Source organism: Oncorhynchus nerka, linkage group LG15, assembly GCF_034236695.1.
Source record: "Oncorhynchus nerka isolate Pitt River linkage group LG15, Oner_Uvic_2.0, whole genome shotgun sequence".
NCBI classification, from domain to species: domain Eukaryota; kingdom Metazoa; phylum Chordata; class Actinopteri; order Salmoniformes; family Salmonidae; genus Oncorhynchus; species Oncorhynchus nerka.
This window is the reverse complement of record NC_088410.1, coordinates 55031934-55051313: the sequence shown is the minus strand read 5'-3', so window position 1 is coordinate 55051313 and position 19380 is coordinate 55031934. Positions and strand designations below refer to the sequence as shown.

At 40.9% G+C, this 19380-nt stretch overlaps 1 protein-coding gene across 2 annotated transcripts in view; it reads left to right on the top strand.

Annotated features, from left to right (window-relative positions):
- Positions 1-19380, top strand: part of LOC115142916 (peroxisome proliferator-activated receptor delta-like) — a 41052-nt gene that overhangs the window by 10272 nt on the left and 11400 nt on the right. For both annotated transcript variants that reach the window (XM_029682762.2, XM_029682761.2), the window contains exon 2: positions 11159-11595. In XM_029682762.2, coding sequence (XP_029538622.1) covers positions 11220-11595 — 376 coding nt within the window. In that variant the 5' untranslated portion in view covers positions 11159-11219. The remainder of the gene's footprint in view (positions 1-11158; positions 11596-19380) is intronic.

Below are 19380 nucleotides of genomic sequence, written 5' to 3'. Positions count from 1 at the left end.
TTGATCAACAAGTAATTTTGCATGTCGAACAACCCAGGCAATATCAGTAGCCTAGTCAAACTGTGCGCTGCTTCGCACGTAGGCTGCGCATCACCTTCAGCGTTCAAGTGTTTGTAAAATGGCTTGCGCAATATTAGGCTTTGTTAGTTGAGTGACAACCAATGTAAGTTGCTAAGTTACTATCAAATGCGCTGTTGAAATTTGTGTTTACTGGAATAAAGTAGCCCAACCAACCGCCTGAGACAGGACTCGCATCTGGCTATATAGCCTACCTGCTGATCGGGGCTTAGGCTACGTTACATTTGATTTAGATCAGGTTCATCAGCAATAGTTTAGGTTGTTTTGCTTTAAACAATCAGTGTATATGGTAATTTTTTAGATGTACAGGGGAAAGTTGATCATTTCATAATGAGGACAACAATTGCTTCTACCGCACTGCACGGTCAAAGCAGGAGAAAAATAACCTTCCAAATGGTCTAAACCAGGGGTGTCGAACTCATTTTGCCCCGGAGGCAGCATTCGGATTTCAACGATGTCCAGAGGGCCCAGCTGAAAATGTATATATTCTTGCTGTCAAAATTAGCAAGAAATAGTCCTCTATCCATTGTTTTTGGAATTTGACAGTCTAGTGATTGTTAGCGAACTGGACAGTCAAGAAACTGTACGAATATCGGTCCATTATCATTTCTACACAGTTTTGATTTGGTTTTAGTCATTTTAAAGTAGATTGAGTTTGTATTTTTATTGGGTTTTTCATGCTCAACGGTTTCCCGTGTGTATCAAGAATGGTCCACCACCCAAAGGACATGCAGCCAACTTGACAAAACTGTGGGAAGCCAAAATGGGCCAGCATCCCTGTGGAACGCTTTCAACACCTTGTAGAGTCTGTGAAATAAGTCATGTAGAGATGCGGTCTTCAGGCCAGATATTCAGGAGGCAGAATGTTCAGGTGCATAAGTGTTGATATTTATATTCACTCTCATTGACTTTTTACACATTGTAACGTTACAGCATTAAATCGTTTTTTCCCCTCATCAATCTACACACAATACCTCATAATGACAAAGCAAAAACAGGTTTTTAGGATTGAAAGAGAAATTTATTTTAAAAAATTAATAAATGAAATAACATTTACATATGTATTCAGACCCTTTGCTCAATACTTTGTTGAAGCAGCTTTGGCAGTGATTACAGCCTCAGTTCTTGGGTATGACGCTACAAGCTTGGCACACCTGTATTTGGGAAGTTTCCAATTCTCTGCAGATCCTCTCAAGCTCTGTCAGGTTGGATGGTGAGCGTTGCTGCACAGCTAATTTCAGATCTCTCCAGATATGTTTGATCAGGTTGAAGTCCAGGCTCTGGCTGGGCCAATCAAGGACATTCAGAGACTTGTCCCGAAGCCACTCCTTCTTTATCTTGACTGTGTGCTTAGGGTCATTGTCTTCTTGGAAGGTGAACCTTGGCCCCAGTCTGAGGTCCTGAGCACTCTGGAGCAGGTTTTCATTAAGGATCTCTCTGTACTTTGTTCCGTTCATCTTTCCCTCAATCCTGAGTAGTCTCCCAGTCCCTGCCGCTGAAAAATATCCCCACAGCATGATGGTGCCAGGTTTCCTCCAGATGTGGCACTTGGCATTCAGGCAAACAAGTTCAAGCTTGGTTTCATCAGACCAGAGAATCTGGTTTCTCATGGGCTTGTTTCTCATGTCATGTGCCTTTTACTGAGGAGTGGCTTCCATCTGGCCACTCTACCATAAAAGCCTGATTAGTGGAGATGGTTGTCCTTCTGGAAGGTTCTCTCATCTCCACAGAAGAACTCTGGAGCTCTGTCGAAGTGACCACCAGGTTGTTGGTCACCTCCCTGACAGAGATCTCTTTTCCCCAGATTGCTCAGTTTGGCCGGGCATCCAGCTCTAGGAAAAGTCTTGGTGGTTCCAAATTTCTTCAATTTAAGAATGATGGAGGCCACTGTATTATTGGGCATCTTCAATGATGCAGAAATGTTTTGGTACCCTTCCTCAGATCTGTGCCTCGACACAATCCTGTCTTGGAGCTCTACGGCCAATTCCTTCGACCTCATGACTTGGTTTTGGCTCTGACATGCACTGTGAACTGTGGGACCTTATATAGACATTTGAGTGTGCATTTCCAAATCAGGTCCAATCAATTGAATTTGCCACACGTAGACTCAATTCAGAAACCTCTCAAGGATGATCAATGGAAACAGGATGCACCTGAGCTCAATTTTGAGTCTCATAGCAAAGGGTCTGAATGGTATTTTTTATTTTACCTTTATTTAACTAGGCAAGTCAGTTAAGAACAAATTCTTATTTTCAATGACTGCCTAGGAACAGTGGGTTAACTGCCTGTTCAGGGGCAGAATGACAGATTTGTACCTTGTCAGCTCGGGGATATGAACTTGCAACCTTTCAGTTACTAGTCCAACGCTCTAACCACTAGGCTACCCTACCTATTTCTGCCCTATTTTTAAATATGAAAACATTTCTATAACCCTGCTTTCACTTTGTCATTATGGAGTATTGTGTGTGGATTGATGAGGAAAAATTATAAATACAACCGTATTACAATAAGGCTGTAACGTAACAAAATGTGGGAAAAGTCAAGGGATCTTAATACTTTCTGAATGCACTGTATATACACAGGACTCTACAGTGTGACAATTTTACTTGCATATGCACATAACTAGTTTTCTGTGTGACCTGGAATTTTAATTTAAGTTCACTAGTGTGCCTAAAAAAACGAAGGATTCTAGCTTTAGAAATTGTGCTCCTAAATTTCATCGTGAAATTTCAACTTCAGTTCACAATTGGGGGACAAAAAGCAAAAAAGCCTCCTTATCTGATAATGGGGTGGTAGATACCCAGTTTCCGTTATGGCTCGGTTCCGGTGCGCATATGTGATGTAATATGGAGGACTCAGTAACACAGCCTTTTCCCTATAATGTAAACTCTAACGCAAATTACTTTAAACGTATAGCTTACATTTCCACAAAGTCTTTTGCACTCATGACTACTGGTTTTAATTTAATTTTCAGCCGACTTTACAAGCAATTACTTTGTTTTTATTGTTACAAATCAACTTGCAAGATTGCTAAATCTATATAGCCTGCTAACGTTAGCCCAACCAGTAACCTATTTTGCATTAAGTAAATATAATATCAGTAAATGTTCAAACATTGAAGCCTTATTATAATCCGCCCCCAAAAATGTATTTTGTTTAGAGTAATAACTACTGATTCCATGCTATTTGTAAAAACAGCTGCGAGATACCATCCTTTTCTCTGCAACTAAAAAATGATTACTTCTATTTTTAGCTGATATAGGACTGGGTACATTGAAGCAACATACAACATTATCTCAATTTGATATGTTACACCGGCAAGTATAATAATATTTGCCAGGGCATATTAATTATAAATCCTATTATTACACATGGCGATGTAGGAAGCTTAAAGGTTAGCTAGCTTGCAGTGTTTAGCCAACTTGCTAGCAAGGGAAGATCAGATGAGACTCTTATTTTGCATTCACATCAAATGAGAAGACCACAAGAGAACTTCTGTCACCCCCTTGTGAATTTTGTTATTTGCGAGTCTGGATCAGTGAGGTATCATGTTACCGAAAGATGGTCACGTTTTAGAGTAAAGTCCATCAGCTCACGCACGTGCATAGATCTACGGATGCTAAGTGTGTGTAAACTTAAAGCAGGATATAATGTCAGTGCTAGGGTCTGTCTGCATTGCTTCCAACTCTTTTGTTTTCAATACTTTACAATTGTGGCTTTGGGCTATATTTTTTCTTCAAATGTCATGTGTGGAGTAAGATTTAGGCTACACAATGTTTTCATTGTTTAGAAAACCAGGAGCTAGGCTGTGTGTTGCTGCCGAAGCATAGCATAAGGCCTAGTTGAAGTTGATGGGCTAGTATTTTGTATTTTGCAAGGATGTTGCACAAATTTCTAGAACTTCAGTGTTTTGGGAGTACGAAGATGTATCTGTCTATATGGACACTAAGCCTGGTTGATTCTTTCTTTCTTAGGCAACACACCAAAAAAACTCCATATCGGCTGCAGAGACGGATGACTTAAGCTTAAGTTTCCACTCCGGTGACTTTTCCCAAAGAAATCAAGAGCATTTAGACTTGTCCCCCACCCACAACCTGTCAAACTAGTTTTCAGATTTCCCTAGTATAAACATTTTTGAAAGTGATAATTTTGTCTCTTATGACAGAGTATCAATGTAAACCAGTCCATTCATACTTTGTATAACAGAAACCCATAACCTAGATCACAAATAAACCCATGAATATAGAATGTGTAGACTTGACTGATGTATACCATTGTGGTGGCATTTATATCTTTAGGGTAAGAGACGCAAGTAAGAACAAGTAAATTTAACCATCTAGGCCTATAGTAGGCTAATCCCCAACCATTCAAAGTCGCTGCCCATTTTAAATGCTTATAGTTGATGAAGAGCTCCATAGAGTCCAACTAGGGCATATTCCCCTCATTTTAAAATAATCCCTCTGGTCTTTCACAATGCGTGTTTATCACTGATCTGGGTCGGAGGTGAATGGTCGTCCCATTCAGTGAGCTTTAGTGGGCACAGAGGGAGGAGCACCAGTTCATCTGGTCTGTTTTCACTGGAGAAGTGGAAGGTGCATACAAGAGCTGGGTGGAGAGGAGAGAGGAGAGGGGAGGGGGGGGGGGGGCACTCATAGGATAGTTAGTCTTGTTCCCTAAAACAAACTATGAGGAAACTTTGACCTTGATTGGCTCTATTGTTTAAAAGGCTGTTGCCAGCAGGTCCCAATTATGTCTAATCCACTGGCTTCTTCTCCTCATCACCTGTCCTTCCTTTTCTTATGTCCTCTCCTTCATGATCACTGGTCTAAAATAACATAACAAAACATGATGATAAACTAAGGCCTAAGGCTTGTTTGAATACTTATGAAATGCATCCCTCCTTCCTGAGCTAATGATTGAACACAACTTCCTTCACCAATCCGGTCACATCAGATCATCAGTTACTGATTATAAAGAAAGGAAGGATTCGCTGTCTTGTGAAGGGAAGGTGACAAGGAACCTGTTTAAAAGCATTGGGACACATCCATCTACTTCCCTCTCCATCCTTCCTTCCCTCTCTCCTGTCAGTTTTTTGGCTCTTTAAATCCAGCTTGTAGATTAACTATGACGCAGCCAGCCTCAATCATTCCTGCCTAAGCTGCTCTTATTTAACACTGGGAAATGAATGCCTTCTTTGCTTTGTCTTAATCGCACCAAAGCTGGGGACTGTTGGGAAAGATTTTAGAAGTTTAGCATTATGAGCCACTGCCAAGGGCTCCGGGCGGTGTGGCTCATCTAGTCAGTCATTGATTCATCAGAGAATTGGTTATCTTTGATCTTGTCACTGTTATGTATCGGAGTTCAGCCAATGGGCTTTGTTTTGCTTAGTGTTCAGAAATTGAGATTTGATGACGTAACTAGTTTGAATGCAGAATGGGTTGTTTGACTCATGCACACGTATACTTGTGAAATAGTGTTATTAAGAGAACTTTGGATGAAATGTTACCCATTCGCATCTCATATGTTTGCCTGACTACAATATTTTATTTTGATAGGTTAATAAATACATTGTTAATTGTGGCATGTTTACCTGCCTACAATACCCAGTGTAGTGGGCATATATTGCAAGCCCATAGTAAGTCAATAAGGCTAAATGGCTAGCTAGCCACAATGAATTGACAGCAAATCATTTACCTGGCATAACATTAGTTTAAGGTCGTTTTTGCCTATTAAACTAGCTAGATTATTATGATTCACACATAGCTAGCTGATAGTTATGAAGATCCAGATGACATTAAAAAAACTGTATCGCCATTAGCCTGTCAGGCAGCAGATTGAGTGAATAGGCAGTAACGTTACAGGGCATAGTTTGACTAAGGTTTCTCCCGACTCCCGCCCTTCCACTAAACATTTTTGGGGGACGGAGTGGATGCTACCAGTGGTGACTGTGTGATATCATCAGCAAACCACAACTGATCACCTGAAGTCATTGTGAAGACCCCACAAGACCCCTAACAGTGCAACGACATAAGCCTTCAGTGCTTCCTCTCACCTTCCGCCATCTAGCTGCTCGCCTCCTGGATCGAAATCCTTTTAGCTGTTGGTTCTGTGTATCGTCTGGATGTTTATTTGTAGCGTAGCTAGTACTAGGGCCGGGACAATATCAGTATCTCTATATACAGTGGGGAGAACAAGTATTTGATACACTGCCGATTTTGCAGGTTTTCCTACTTAAAGCATGTAGAGGTCTGTCATTTTTTTCAATCATAGGTGATAGCTTTCAATTAATTTGCATTTTATTGCATGACATAAGTATTTGACACATCAGAAAAGCAGAACTTAATATTTGGTACAGAAACCTTTTGTTTGCAATTACAGAGATCATATGTTTCCTGTAGTTCTTGACCAGGTTTGCACACACTGCAGCAGGGATTTTGGCCCACTCCTCCATACAGACCTTCTCCAGATCCTTCAGGTTTCGGGACTGTCGCTGGGCAATACGGACTTTCAGCTCCCTCCAAATATTATATGAGAGCTGGAATTGTTACTGGTTGGTAGGTGATCAAGTACTTATGTCATGCAATAAAATGCTAATTTAATTACTTAAAAATCATACAATGTGATTTTCTGGATTTTTGTTTTAGATTCCGTCTCTCACAGTTTTATTTTTAATGCACTGTTATTTTACATTAGCAGTCTTGACCCAAACTGCTACAGACCTATATCTATCCTACCCTGCCTTTCTAAGATCTTCGAAAGCCAAATCAACGAACAGATTACTGACCATTTCGAATCCCACCATACCTTCTCCGCTATGCAATCTGGTTTCAGAGCCGGTCATGGGTGCACCTCAGCCACGCTCAAGGTCCTAAACAATATCTTCACTGCCATCGATAAGAAACAATACTGTGCAGCCGTATTCATTGACCTGGCCAAGGCTTTTGACTCTGTCAATCACCACATTCTCATCGGCAGACTCGACAGCCTTGGTTTCTCAAATGATTGCCTCGCCTGGTTCACCAACTACTTCTCTGATAGAGTTCAGTGTGTCAAATTGGAGGGTCTGTTGTCTGGGCCTCTGGCAGTCTCTATGGGGGTTTCACAGGGTTCAATTCTTGAACCGACTCTCTTCTCTGTATACATCAATGATGTCACTCTTGCTGCTGGTGAGTCTCGGATCCATCTCTACGCAGACGACACCATTCTGTAAACTTCTGGCCCTTCGTTGGACATTGTGTTAACAATCCTTCAGGCGAGCTTCAATGCCATACAACTCTCCTTCCGTGGCCTCCAATTGCTCTTAAATACAAGTAAAACTAAATGCATGCTCTTCAACTGATCGCTGCCTGCATCTGCTCGCCTGTCCAACAACACTACTCTGGACGGCTCTGACTTAGAATATGTGGACAACTACACATACCTAGGTGTCTGGTTAGACTGTAAACTCTCCTTCCAGACTCACATCAAACATCTCCAATCCAAAGTTAAATCTAGAATTGGCTTCCTATTTCACAACAAAGCATCATTCACTCATGCTGCCAAACATACCCTTGTAAAACTGACCATCCTACCAATCCTCGACTTCGGCGATGTCATTTACAAAATAGCCTCCAACACTCTACTCAATAAATTGGATGCAGTCTATCACAGTGCAATCCGTTTTGTCACCAAAGCCCCATATACTATCCACCACTGCGACCTGTACACTCTCTTTGGCTCGCCCTCGCTTCATACTCGTCGCCAAACCCACTGGCTCCAGGTCATCTACAAGACCCTGATAGGTAAAGTCCCCCCTTATCTCAGCTCGCTGGTCACCATAGCAACACTCACCTGTAGCACACGCTCCAGCAGGTTTTTCTCTCTGGTCACCCCCAAAACCAATTCTTCCTTTGGCCGCCTTTCCTTCCAGTTCTCTGCTGCCAATGACTGGAACGAACTACTAAAATCTCTGAAACTGGAAACACTTATCTCCCTCACTAGCTTTAAGCACCAGCTGTCAGAGCAGCTCACAGATTACTGCACCTGTACATAGCCCATCTATAATTTAGCCCAAATAATTACCTCTTTCCCTACTGTATTTATTTTTTTATTTTTGCTCCATTGCACCCCATTATTTATATTTCTACTTTGCACATTCTTCCACTGCAAATCAACCATTCCAGTATTTTACTTGCTTTATTGTATTTACTTCGCCACCATGGCCTTTTTTTTGCCTTTACCTCCCTTATCTCACCTCATTTGCTCACATTGTATATAGACTTATTTTTCTACTGTATTATTGACTGTATGTTTGTTTTTACTCCGTGTGTAACTCTGTGTTGTTGTATGTGTCGAACTGCTTTGCTTTATCTTGGCCAGGTCGCAATTGTAAATGAGAACTTGTTCTCAACTTGCCTACCTGGTTAAATAAAACAAATAGGCTATTATGGTTGCCCGAACAGGCAAGTGAAATTTTGTCTTGGCAACATAATTTGCTTTCACTCTAATGTTTAATTTGTACATGTGCATTGCGGGGCACAACAAAAAAGAAACCAAGCCAAGCATCACACAGTTCTTTTCCCTAAATTCTCTTTTCCCTCCGTGTCCCATTCACTCAATTGCGTTCCGACGGCTCCCTTCACACACACTGAGTGTGCACACAAGCTCCCTTTAGGCCTACAGAAATAAATGCCTATAAAATGGGATAGGATATACAAGCTACATTCCTTGCCAAATGATGAGTTTTATCACAAATTCAAAATGGACTGGTTGATTTTGAAGTAGGTCGATATGTTTTGCAACAATGAGCTGCAGTTTTCGAATAATTGCGTCCAGTCTATTTTTCGAATAAGCTACCTTGTGAACTGCTAGTGCCTTTTAGAATTGGTTAGACTGGGCTATAACCCCCCTAAACATACAGGTTCCACCCTGAAAATATGCATAAACTTGATATAGACAGTGTATTTTCATCAGAATCATTAAGATTGTGTTCCACGATATAATAGAACCAGTTGATATTATGCCTTCAATAAATGAATCTTAATTGGCGCTTGCTTTTTTTATTGAGTGAATATACACCGTGTCCTGTTTATTTGGTACACCACTCCATTCAAGAAAATGGTTTGCTCCTACAGCAAGTGAGTCATATGGCTGGGGCTTGCTATATAAAGCCGGCAGACAGGCATTTGGTTACTGTTCGATTGAACGTTAGTGGGCCTAAGCAACTTTGAGCGTGGTATGATCATCGGTTCCAGGCGCTCCAGATCCAGAATCTCAAAAACATCTGCCCTCTTGGGCTTTTCACACACAACATTGTCTAGGGTTTTACCAAGAATGGATGTTTTTATTTATCGCACCAGTCAGCGGCCGTCCTGTGGGCAAAAACATCTCTCTGATGAGAAAGGTCGAAGGAGAATGGCAGGAATCGTGCAAGCTAACAGGCGAGCCACAAACAGACAAATAATGGCGCAGAATGGCATCTCGGAACACAGAACTTGTCGATATTTGTCACAGATTGTATTTGTATTTAACCTTTATTTAACTAGGCAACACAGTTAAGAACACATTCTTATTTACAATGACGGCCTACCGTGGAACAGTGGGTTTAACTGCCTTGTTCAGGGGCAGAACAATTTTTTTCCCTTGTCATTTCGGGGATTCGATCCTGCAACCTTTCGGTTACTGGCCCAACGCTCTAACCACTAGGCTACCTGCCGCCCCAGATGGGCTATTGCAGCAGACAACCACACCGGGTTCCACTCCTATCAGCTAAAAACAAGAAGCGGCTCCAGCGGGCGCACGGTCACTGAACAATTGAGAAGTGGAAAAATATCACCTGGTTTTATGAATCCTGGTTTCTGTTGCGTCATGCTAATGGCAGAGTCAGGATTTGCTTTAAGCATCACGAGTCCATGGACCCAGCCGGCCTGATACAGGCTGCTGGTGTGGGGAGTGTTCTCCTGGCAAACGTTAGGTCCCTTGATACCATCTGAAGCATCGGCCATTTCTGACACCTTGTAAAATCAGTACCTCAGGCAGTTCTGGAGTGTGTATGTTGTACAAAGCGGAGGCGTTTTAAATTCCATGTCTTTAGGGTATTCTCTCTTCCCTCTTCTAAACGCACCAGACTGATAAACTTGGTGATCCCCAATGAAATCAGCCCTACAGTCTCTGTTCCCTTGAACCCGATTTCTACTTGGCAGACATGCACACACAAACAGCCACCCAAGGCCAGTGGGGGAAAGTGCATGGCTGTTCAGCAGAAAGTGGGGAATGTGGGGAAAGGTCAGTGGCTCTGGCTGATCCTAAGAGCAGATCGTCCCTACACACACACACGCACGCAAAGCGTCTTCAGCTCAGACAACACCAGACACTCAGACCTTGGGCTCTCCCTCCCAACAACCGGTGTCTGTAGAAGAAAAACAGCCTTGCCTGCCCCATGGCCCACACGTGCTGTGACCTGGAGGCTAGCCTACTCGTGTATTTTTCTCATGCATACACCCACTCTCCTCCCTTTCTGGCACACAATGACGCAGAATTTACACTGCGTGTGTGTCGGTGCATTTTATTTTTTTGCTTACTTCTCTATCCGCCCCCCATTTTTTCCACTCCCTCTGTTAGTGGTTAGCTGGATCAATTACAGTTGTTTAGAGTTTAACAGCTGGTGCTCATCTGCAGCAGGCCAACTCCAGGCCCGCATCGGAGACCTCTAACCTGGCCCATATGCTGTGTGTCTATGGGGAGGCTCTATCTGTCTTTCTGGTTTGGAGGTGCACTGGGTGAGGCTGTCTCAGCTGTGGAGGGTTCTGTTGAATGGGACCAGGTCAAAGCTTCTTATGACTGTGCCTGTTACACTTACATGGAAGCCTTTCATTATCTCTCCAGTTAAAACAACGTTGAAGTGTTTCATGGATATAATTCGATGTCTCGATTTGTAAAAGGCATTCCGATTGAACGGTCACTGTATTCTGTGAGAACCGCTCCGATTGGTTGCAACACACCAACGTATCCTCCTGAACCACCACCAATTTGGAATACATCATTCCTGTAACCAATCTGTAACAGATCTGTACTAACTGGCTGTTCCACTCCTCACCAACAGGGCGGGAATGGTGACACCATGATCGAGGGTGGCTGAGAGTCAGGGGAAGCCACACAGCGGCATGGAGGGCACCAGGGCCACCATCTTGGCGCCGGTCAGGAGCGACGACCCTCGGCGGGATCGGAAGCGGCGTGTCGGGGGTCCTGTAAGGAAGGGGGGTGTCTGCCAGAACAGGACAGCCTCCCCACATGGGGAGTGCACCTCGGACGGAGAGAAGGAGCCGGAGTCAGCCTTGAAGGAACTGAAACCAAAGGGGCTGGGCAAATGGGATACTGAGGGGGAGCGAGGAGCGGAGGTGTCGCCTGAGGGGGAGGACGTCCTTTGCTCCTGGGAAATGGGCTCTCAGGATCAGGAGAAAGAGGGGAAACAGAAGGGGAGTAGTAACAGCCAGAGCACCTCCAATACAGATAGCCCTGCCCCCTCCAGCAGCTGCACAGGTGAGAGAGACGCTCACACTCACACAACTGGAATCTCCACTGTGGACAGAATCATGACTTCGATAGCTTTGTACTAGTTGAAGATTATTAGTGAAATGTGTGTGCTACGTCTGTGTTGATCAGCCAGTGACAGGGCTGTTCTTTATAGTATGAACACACAGCATCACCTTTCACTGCTCACACAGTAAATTCCCTTTGACGTTTACTTTTAGACATGGCTCCTATAACGAGTCCCCTCGTTAACTTGACTTTAAAAAACGATGTTCCAATCTAGAACTCAGTATTCTGATCTATATTGAACAAAAATATAAACACAACATGTAAAGTGCTGGTCCCAAGTTTCATGAGCTGAAATAAAAGATCCTAGAAATATTCCATATGCATAAAAAGCTTATTTCTCTCAAATTTAGTGCACATGTTTGTTTACTTCCATGCAATAAAAACAACTCTAAAACATGCAGTTTTGTCACACAAATGTCTGAAGTTTTGAGGGAGCGTGCAATTGTAGTGCAACTGATGGTAGGAATGTCCACCAGAGCTGTTGCCAGAGAATTGAATGTTAATTTCTCTACCATAAGCTGCCTCCAATGTCGTTTTAGAGAATTTGTTAGTACGTCCAACCGGCCTTACAACCACAGACCATGTGTAACCACGCCAGTCCAAGACCTCCACATCCCGCTTCTTCACCTGCAGGATCGTCTGAGACAAGCACCCAGGCAGCTGATGAAACTGTGGGTTTGCACAAGCAAAGAATTTCTGCACGAACTGTCAGAAATTGTCTCAGGGAAGCCCATCTGCATGCTTGTCGTCCTCACCAGGGTCTTGACCTGACTGCAGTTTGGTGTTGTAACTGACTTCAGTGGGAAAATGCTCACCTTTTTATGGCCACTGGCACGCTGAAGAAGTGTGTTCTTCACGGATCATTCTCGGTTTCAACTATACCGGGCAGACGGCGTGTATGGTGTCATGTGGGCGAGCGGTTTGCTGATGCCAACGTTGTGTACAGAGTGCCCCATGGTGCCAGTGCGGTTCTGGTATGGGCAGGCATACGCTATGTACGTCGACTAAAATAGCATTTTATCAATGGCAATTTGAATCCTGAGGCCCATTGTCATGTCATTCATCGTCCACAATCACCTCATGTTTCAGCATGATAATGCTCAGCCCCATGTCGCAAGGATCTGTACACAATTCCTGGAAGCTGAAAATATACCAGTTCTTCTATGGTCTGCATACTCAGCAGACATGTCACACATTGAGCATGTTTGGGATGCTCTGGATCGAGCTATATGATAGTGTTCCAGTTCCTGCCAATATCCAGCAACTTTGCACAGTCATTCCACAGGCCACAATCAACAGCCTGATCGCTGCATGAGGCAAATGGTGATCACACCAGATACTGACTTGTTTTCTGATCCACACCCCTACTTTCTTTAAAAAAAAGTTATCCGTGGCCAATTCCCAGTCATGTGAAATCCATAGATTAGGGCCTAATTTATTGATTTAAAATGACGGATTTCCTTATATGAACTGTAACTCAGTAAAATCTTTGAAATTGTTGCATGTTGCGTTTTATTTTTGTTCAGTGTAGCACTGTTCTGATCTAGAACTTAGTGCCTATGGGGGCAATCAATACAGTTACGTATTGGGATATTATTTTTGACGATATAGCAATATCATTTTTGGTCTAGTTTGCTATACCTGCACAAACTCCAGTATTTTTCATTCATAGTTTATTTCTACATTTTAAAAAAAAATAGGGAGCCAATTTGTGTCAATGTAAATGTGTTCAGCACCTATTTCCATGACTAATGGCGGTCTCTTGTCCCGCTGAGGCATACATGAGAAATATGTTTGGAACATCAAATAGCAATAAAATCACAGTATCGAATCGCATTTAGAATCTTGGGATGCATATCGTATCGGCACGTAATTATCATGACAACTGGGATTTTTCTGTCATAGAAACCCTAAAAAATATGTATTTATTTATTTATTATATATATATATATATATATATATTTTTTTTTTTTTTATTTTTTATTTTATTTATATATATATTTATATATATTTATATATATTTTATATATTTATATATATTTTATATATTTATATATATTTTATATATTTATATTTATATATATATATTTTTATATTTATATTTATATATATATATATTTTATATTTATATTTATATATATATATTTTTATATATATATATATTTTTATATATATATATATATATATATTATATATATTTATATATATATATTTATATATTTATATATTTTATATATATATATTTATATTTTTATATATTTATATATATTTATATTTATATATATATTTATATATTTATATATATATATTTATATATATATTATATATATTTATTTATATATATATTTATATATATTTATATATTTATTTATATATATATATATATATATTTATTTATATATATATTTATATATATTTTATATATATATATTTTATATATATTTTATATATATTTTATATATATATATATTTTATATATATATATTTTATATATATTTTATATATATATGTGTGTATATATGTATATATATATATATGTTATTATAATCTGAGAACCAACCATCACCAAAATAAGAGTCAGGGGAATTGGAAAAATTGGCACTTCTTACATAACATATGGTCAAGCTGCTCCCACAACAGCTCAATAGGGTTGGGATCTGGTGACTGTGCTGGCCACTCCATTATAGACAGAATACCAGCTGACTGCTTCTTTCCTAAATATTTATTGCATAGTTTGGAGCTGTGCTTTGGGTCATTGTGCTTTGGGTCATTGTCCTTTTGTAGGATGGAAATTGTAGTGATAGCCTTCCTATCGCTCCATTCCAATCACTTCTCAAGGTCCCTTTTACCCTGTACAAATCTCCCTTTACCACCACCAAAGCACCCCCAGACCATCACATTGCCTCCACCATGCTTCACATCTTCATTTTTTTTGTGTTTCACGAATGTTCTTCTTTGTGTGATGCGAACACCTCAAACTTAGTTTTGTCTGTCCATAACACTTTTTTCCAATCTTCCTTGGTCCAGTGTCTGTTCTTTTTCCCATCTTAATCTTTGCTTTTTGTTGGCCAGTCTGAGATGTGGCTTTTTCTTTGCAACTCTGCCTAGAAGGCCAGAGAATCCCGGAGTCGCCTCTTCACTGTTGATGTTGAGACTGGTGTTTTGCGGGTACTATTTAATGAAGCTGCCAGTTGAGCACTTGTGTGGCTTCTGTTTCTCAAACTAAGACACTCTAATTTACTTGTCCTCTTTGCTCAGTTGTGCCCCAGGACCTCCCACTCTTTCTATTCTGGTTAGAGGCATTTTGTGCTGTTCTGTGAGGGGAGTAGTACACAGCGTTGTACGAGGTCTTCAGTTTCTGTCAATTTCTCGCATTGAATAGCCTTCGTTTCTCAGAACAAGAATAGACTGATGAGTTTCAGAAGAAAGTCTTTGTTTCTGGCCATTGTGAGCCTGTAATCAAACTCACAAATTCCAATGCTCCCGATATTCAACTAGTCTATGGAAGGCCAGTTTTATTGCTTCTTTAATCAGAACAACATTTTTCAGCTAACATAATTGCAAAAGGGTTTTCTAATGACCAATTATCCTTTTAAAATGATAAAACTTGGATTTGCTAACACAACGTGCCATTGGAACACAGGAGTGATGGTTGCTGATTATGGGCCTCTGTATGCCTATGTAGATATTCCATAAAAAGCTGCTGTTTCCAGCTCCAATAGTCGTTTACAACATAAACAATGTCTTCACTGTATTTCTGATCAATTTGATGTTATTTTAATGGACAAAACATTTGCTTTTCTTTCAAAAACAAGGACATTTCTAAGTGACCCCAAACTTGTCAACGGTAGTGTACAAACACAATCCATGTCTCAATATTCTCAAGGCTTAAGCTCCTCCTTTAACCGGTCTCCTCCCCTTCATCTACACTGATTTGACATCAATAAGGGATCATAACTTTCACCCGGTTAGTCTGTCATGGAAAGAGCATAATGATTTGTATACAGGCAGTCTCCTTGTGGAGTGCAACGAGAGAGGCAGGTCATTATTGCGTTGGACTAGTTAACTGTAAGGTTGCAAGATTGAATCCCCCGAGCTGACAAGGTGAAAATCTGTCGTTCTGCCCCTGAACGAGGCAGTTAACCCACCGTTCCTAGGCCGTCATTGAAAATAAGAATGTGTTTTTAACTGACTTGCCTAGTTAAATAAAGGTATAAGAACTATATATATTTATTTTTAAGTCGGCACATCAGCGTCCAAAAATAACGATTTCCGATTGTTATGAACTTGAATTCCGATTTAATCGGCCGACCTCTAATATGTACATGGCTACCTCAATTGCCTCGTATGCCTGCACATCAACTCGGTACTGGTACTCCCTGTATATAGCCATGTTATTTTTACTCATTATTGTTATTTGTTATTCACTGTGTATGTATTCCTCATGTCAATATTATACATTTTTTAATTACATTTATCTTTTTCTCTGCGTTGTTGGAAAATGACTTGGTAGTAAGCATTTCACTGTTCGTTTACACCTGTTTGCGAAGCATGTGGAAAATGAGATTTGATTTTGATCTAGAACTTGCTGTGCTGATTTAAAACGGTGTGCTGATCTAGAAATCAATGCTGCAATCTAGAACTGTTTTGACTGTACAGTCGGCCTTTACCTCCATTTTGTCTGTGTTTATACTCTCTGAGAGAGAAATTGTGCTCAGTAGCCTGTCAATGTTTTCCAGCAAAAAGACTTAGGGGCAGAATCCAAATTAAGAATTTACGCCTTTCCTACGCACGCCTTTCCTATGTACTTCTCAGTATTTGGTATTCAGACTTCTCTTATTCAGTCACGTAACATGCTTTGCAGGCGATATTCCCTTGTGCGCACTGAATCAATTCAACAGATTAAAAATGTATCTTAGGCTGTCCCTTTTCAATGCGGTGTACCTTTTTTTTAAATTAGAATTTTGTCGACAGTCTACAATACATTGAACTGGTTCAGAAAATAGGGATCAATTAAAGACCCATCGTTGTTTCTGTTTCAGCACCAACTAGTAGATTTAAAAATACTCTTGTAGATTATTTTAGGTACATTTTAGGTTTAGGAAAGTAAGTATGAATTTAAAAAACAGGTTTGGAGAGCCTTTACGGTCAAAATATATTGACAAATAAAAAATAGTTGTTTGATTCATCCTGAAAGTTGTCATAGCCATGAAATATTGGAAGGTAGGGGGGGAAATGGTACAATAGGGGTTGAACTATAGTTCTATAAATCTACCCTAATTCTCTCTGATCATGGAACTGTATGACAACTGGTCCAGTCGTCGTGAATCGTGCTCCGAGTTTAGTCTCCTATGTGTGATCTGGATTCCATAATGATTAAAATAGGCTACATGTCCCAACATTATTGCACAACGTTAGCCTAATATGCTTGCGACACTCAGGAACAATTTACAGACGTGACACAGGAAAGGTCAACGGAATGATCCAAAATATAAACTGTACATTTTTAAACAACTAACACTAAAGTGACGGTTTATAAATGTATGTGGGTATTACTGACGGTGGCTCCTGACAGTGGCAAATATTGAACATGATTAGACATTTAAGTAAAACTGAGAGAAGCCCACAACACAGGCTATAATTGAACCATTCTAAAGCGCATGAATCAACTCTGCTGTTTTATTCCCCATAGCTTGGGTGTCCAAATGTCTTCCACGTAAATGAGGACATACAATTATTATTCGACATAACGGCGCAGCTGTTTATAGCCCATTTCTCTGTGGAAAAGGGTCCGCAATGCATGTCATTTGAATGATTTTTCAGTTTGCTGGTTTCATATTTGTCTCCAGGGATCATAAGGAAAAATAGTCTAAAACGATTGCTATGTGCACTTTACAATCCCCTTCTCGAAATGGACTACTCGTTTACCTAGCTCTTATCAATAGCTCTTCTCCATTTAGAAATTACTCTGCATGGAGAATGCTGTTATTTATATCGGGGACAAATACATGCTTTTTCCACTTTGAACCGACAGGTTCCCTCGACCATATTCATAGTCTCCTTGTGCATAAAGGTGGTGGAATTAAGTCAAGGTCAGAATACGGCTTATCCGTAGACACACCTCCGCCACACCTTCATTTCTCAGATCTCCACCCCAAACGGAATAGCGGGTGAATAGCATGCTATTCTCATTCTTAAGTTCGGGGTTAGAATACGTTTAAAGATATGTGTATAAAAAGGGAATTATGTTATTTTTTAGCACGCTTAATTCAGGTCGGAATCGGGGTCCATTATACTTCAACTGCAAATTGTATATATCTGAGTAAGGCCCATGGAGGACAACCTACAGTGCGACGGGCCGACGTGACCATGCTTGTAAAGAGAGCGCTTTATTTGACTATTACATTGCAACAATGAATTGTCCATTGAGATTGTGGTGAGAAGAAGTCACTTTGCTGGGTCATGATGAAATCCTCACAGGAGGTCCAAAGACTGCAACAATGTCTTCTCACGTAACACACTTGATCTATTTTTGAAGCGTCATGGAGCTACTCAGAAAAGACTCCCCAGTGTTAAAATCTGGTTTCCCTTGACACCGATTTGAGTTGGGCGTACATGTTTCATACCCAGCTGTGATTGCTTAAACAGGATTTGAAAAATAACAAATCAAACTTTATTTAAACGTTTTGTATCACAATATGCTTTACAATACTCCTTCACAACCTTGACATAGCCTACCTTATAAACAAACGGTCGGCAAGTAGCCTTAACTTAATCTGCAGGAATAGATCTCGCCAACAAACGTTTTTTAGAATGGCCAGCCATGTGTCCTTGTGAGGGGCCACTGACTTCTCCTCCAGATACAGATACCCTTTTGATACGGAGCGCTGTTTGTTTTTGTTTAACGGCCGAGAGATTGTTATCTCTAATCCACAATCCACATATACGCACACATGCACACTTAACCACCCACATCCTCAGTACATGGAGCAGTTTAGTGTGTCCCGGTATAGGGCTCTGAGTTGGTGTTTTTAACGTTGAGCTGCTCTCCCTCTGAGCCATCATACCAACCACTGTCAGACCAGCCAGCTACTGTACCCACTTTCCTCCACCAGTGGCCCCTGAGTTTGGGAAACTTTGGTCCAGAAATTCTTTACTTTACTCTTCTTTATAGGATACGTTTCTATTTCCTACATTCCGGTCAGATTTGGCCTCCTCTCCCAGCTCTGCCAACCTACATTTTCATCTCTGGCCATTAAAGCTATGCTTGTGTTGGAGATGGCAAATTCGCAAAAGAACCGCAGTGTGGATAGGCTGTGGTCTAGTACGGAGGTCAGACCAGTTGAGCTCTTTCGGTTAAGGTTTTTTTTCCTTAAACAATTGAGAATGAGTCTGACTACACTCCGCTCTATTAGGCTTTTTGGTTTCTCAAGATCAACGTGTATTACACACTGTACCTGGGCTTCAGGTAAACCGTATCGCTGCAGACAAGCAACATCTAGTGTTAATCTCGAAACGGCAACAGGCTCTGTCACTGACTATAATAACACTCTTCTCAGGTGGTGAGCAACAGGCAACCATCATTCTTAAAGCTGCAATCAGCAGTATAGAAACAATAAGTGTTTACCCACCCCTGTTTCGGTGAAAAGCTGAAGGATGGGGCTGGTAAAATGTAACCACTCTCAAATTTATAGACCGAGCTATGGATGCAAAGACTGACCCTCC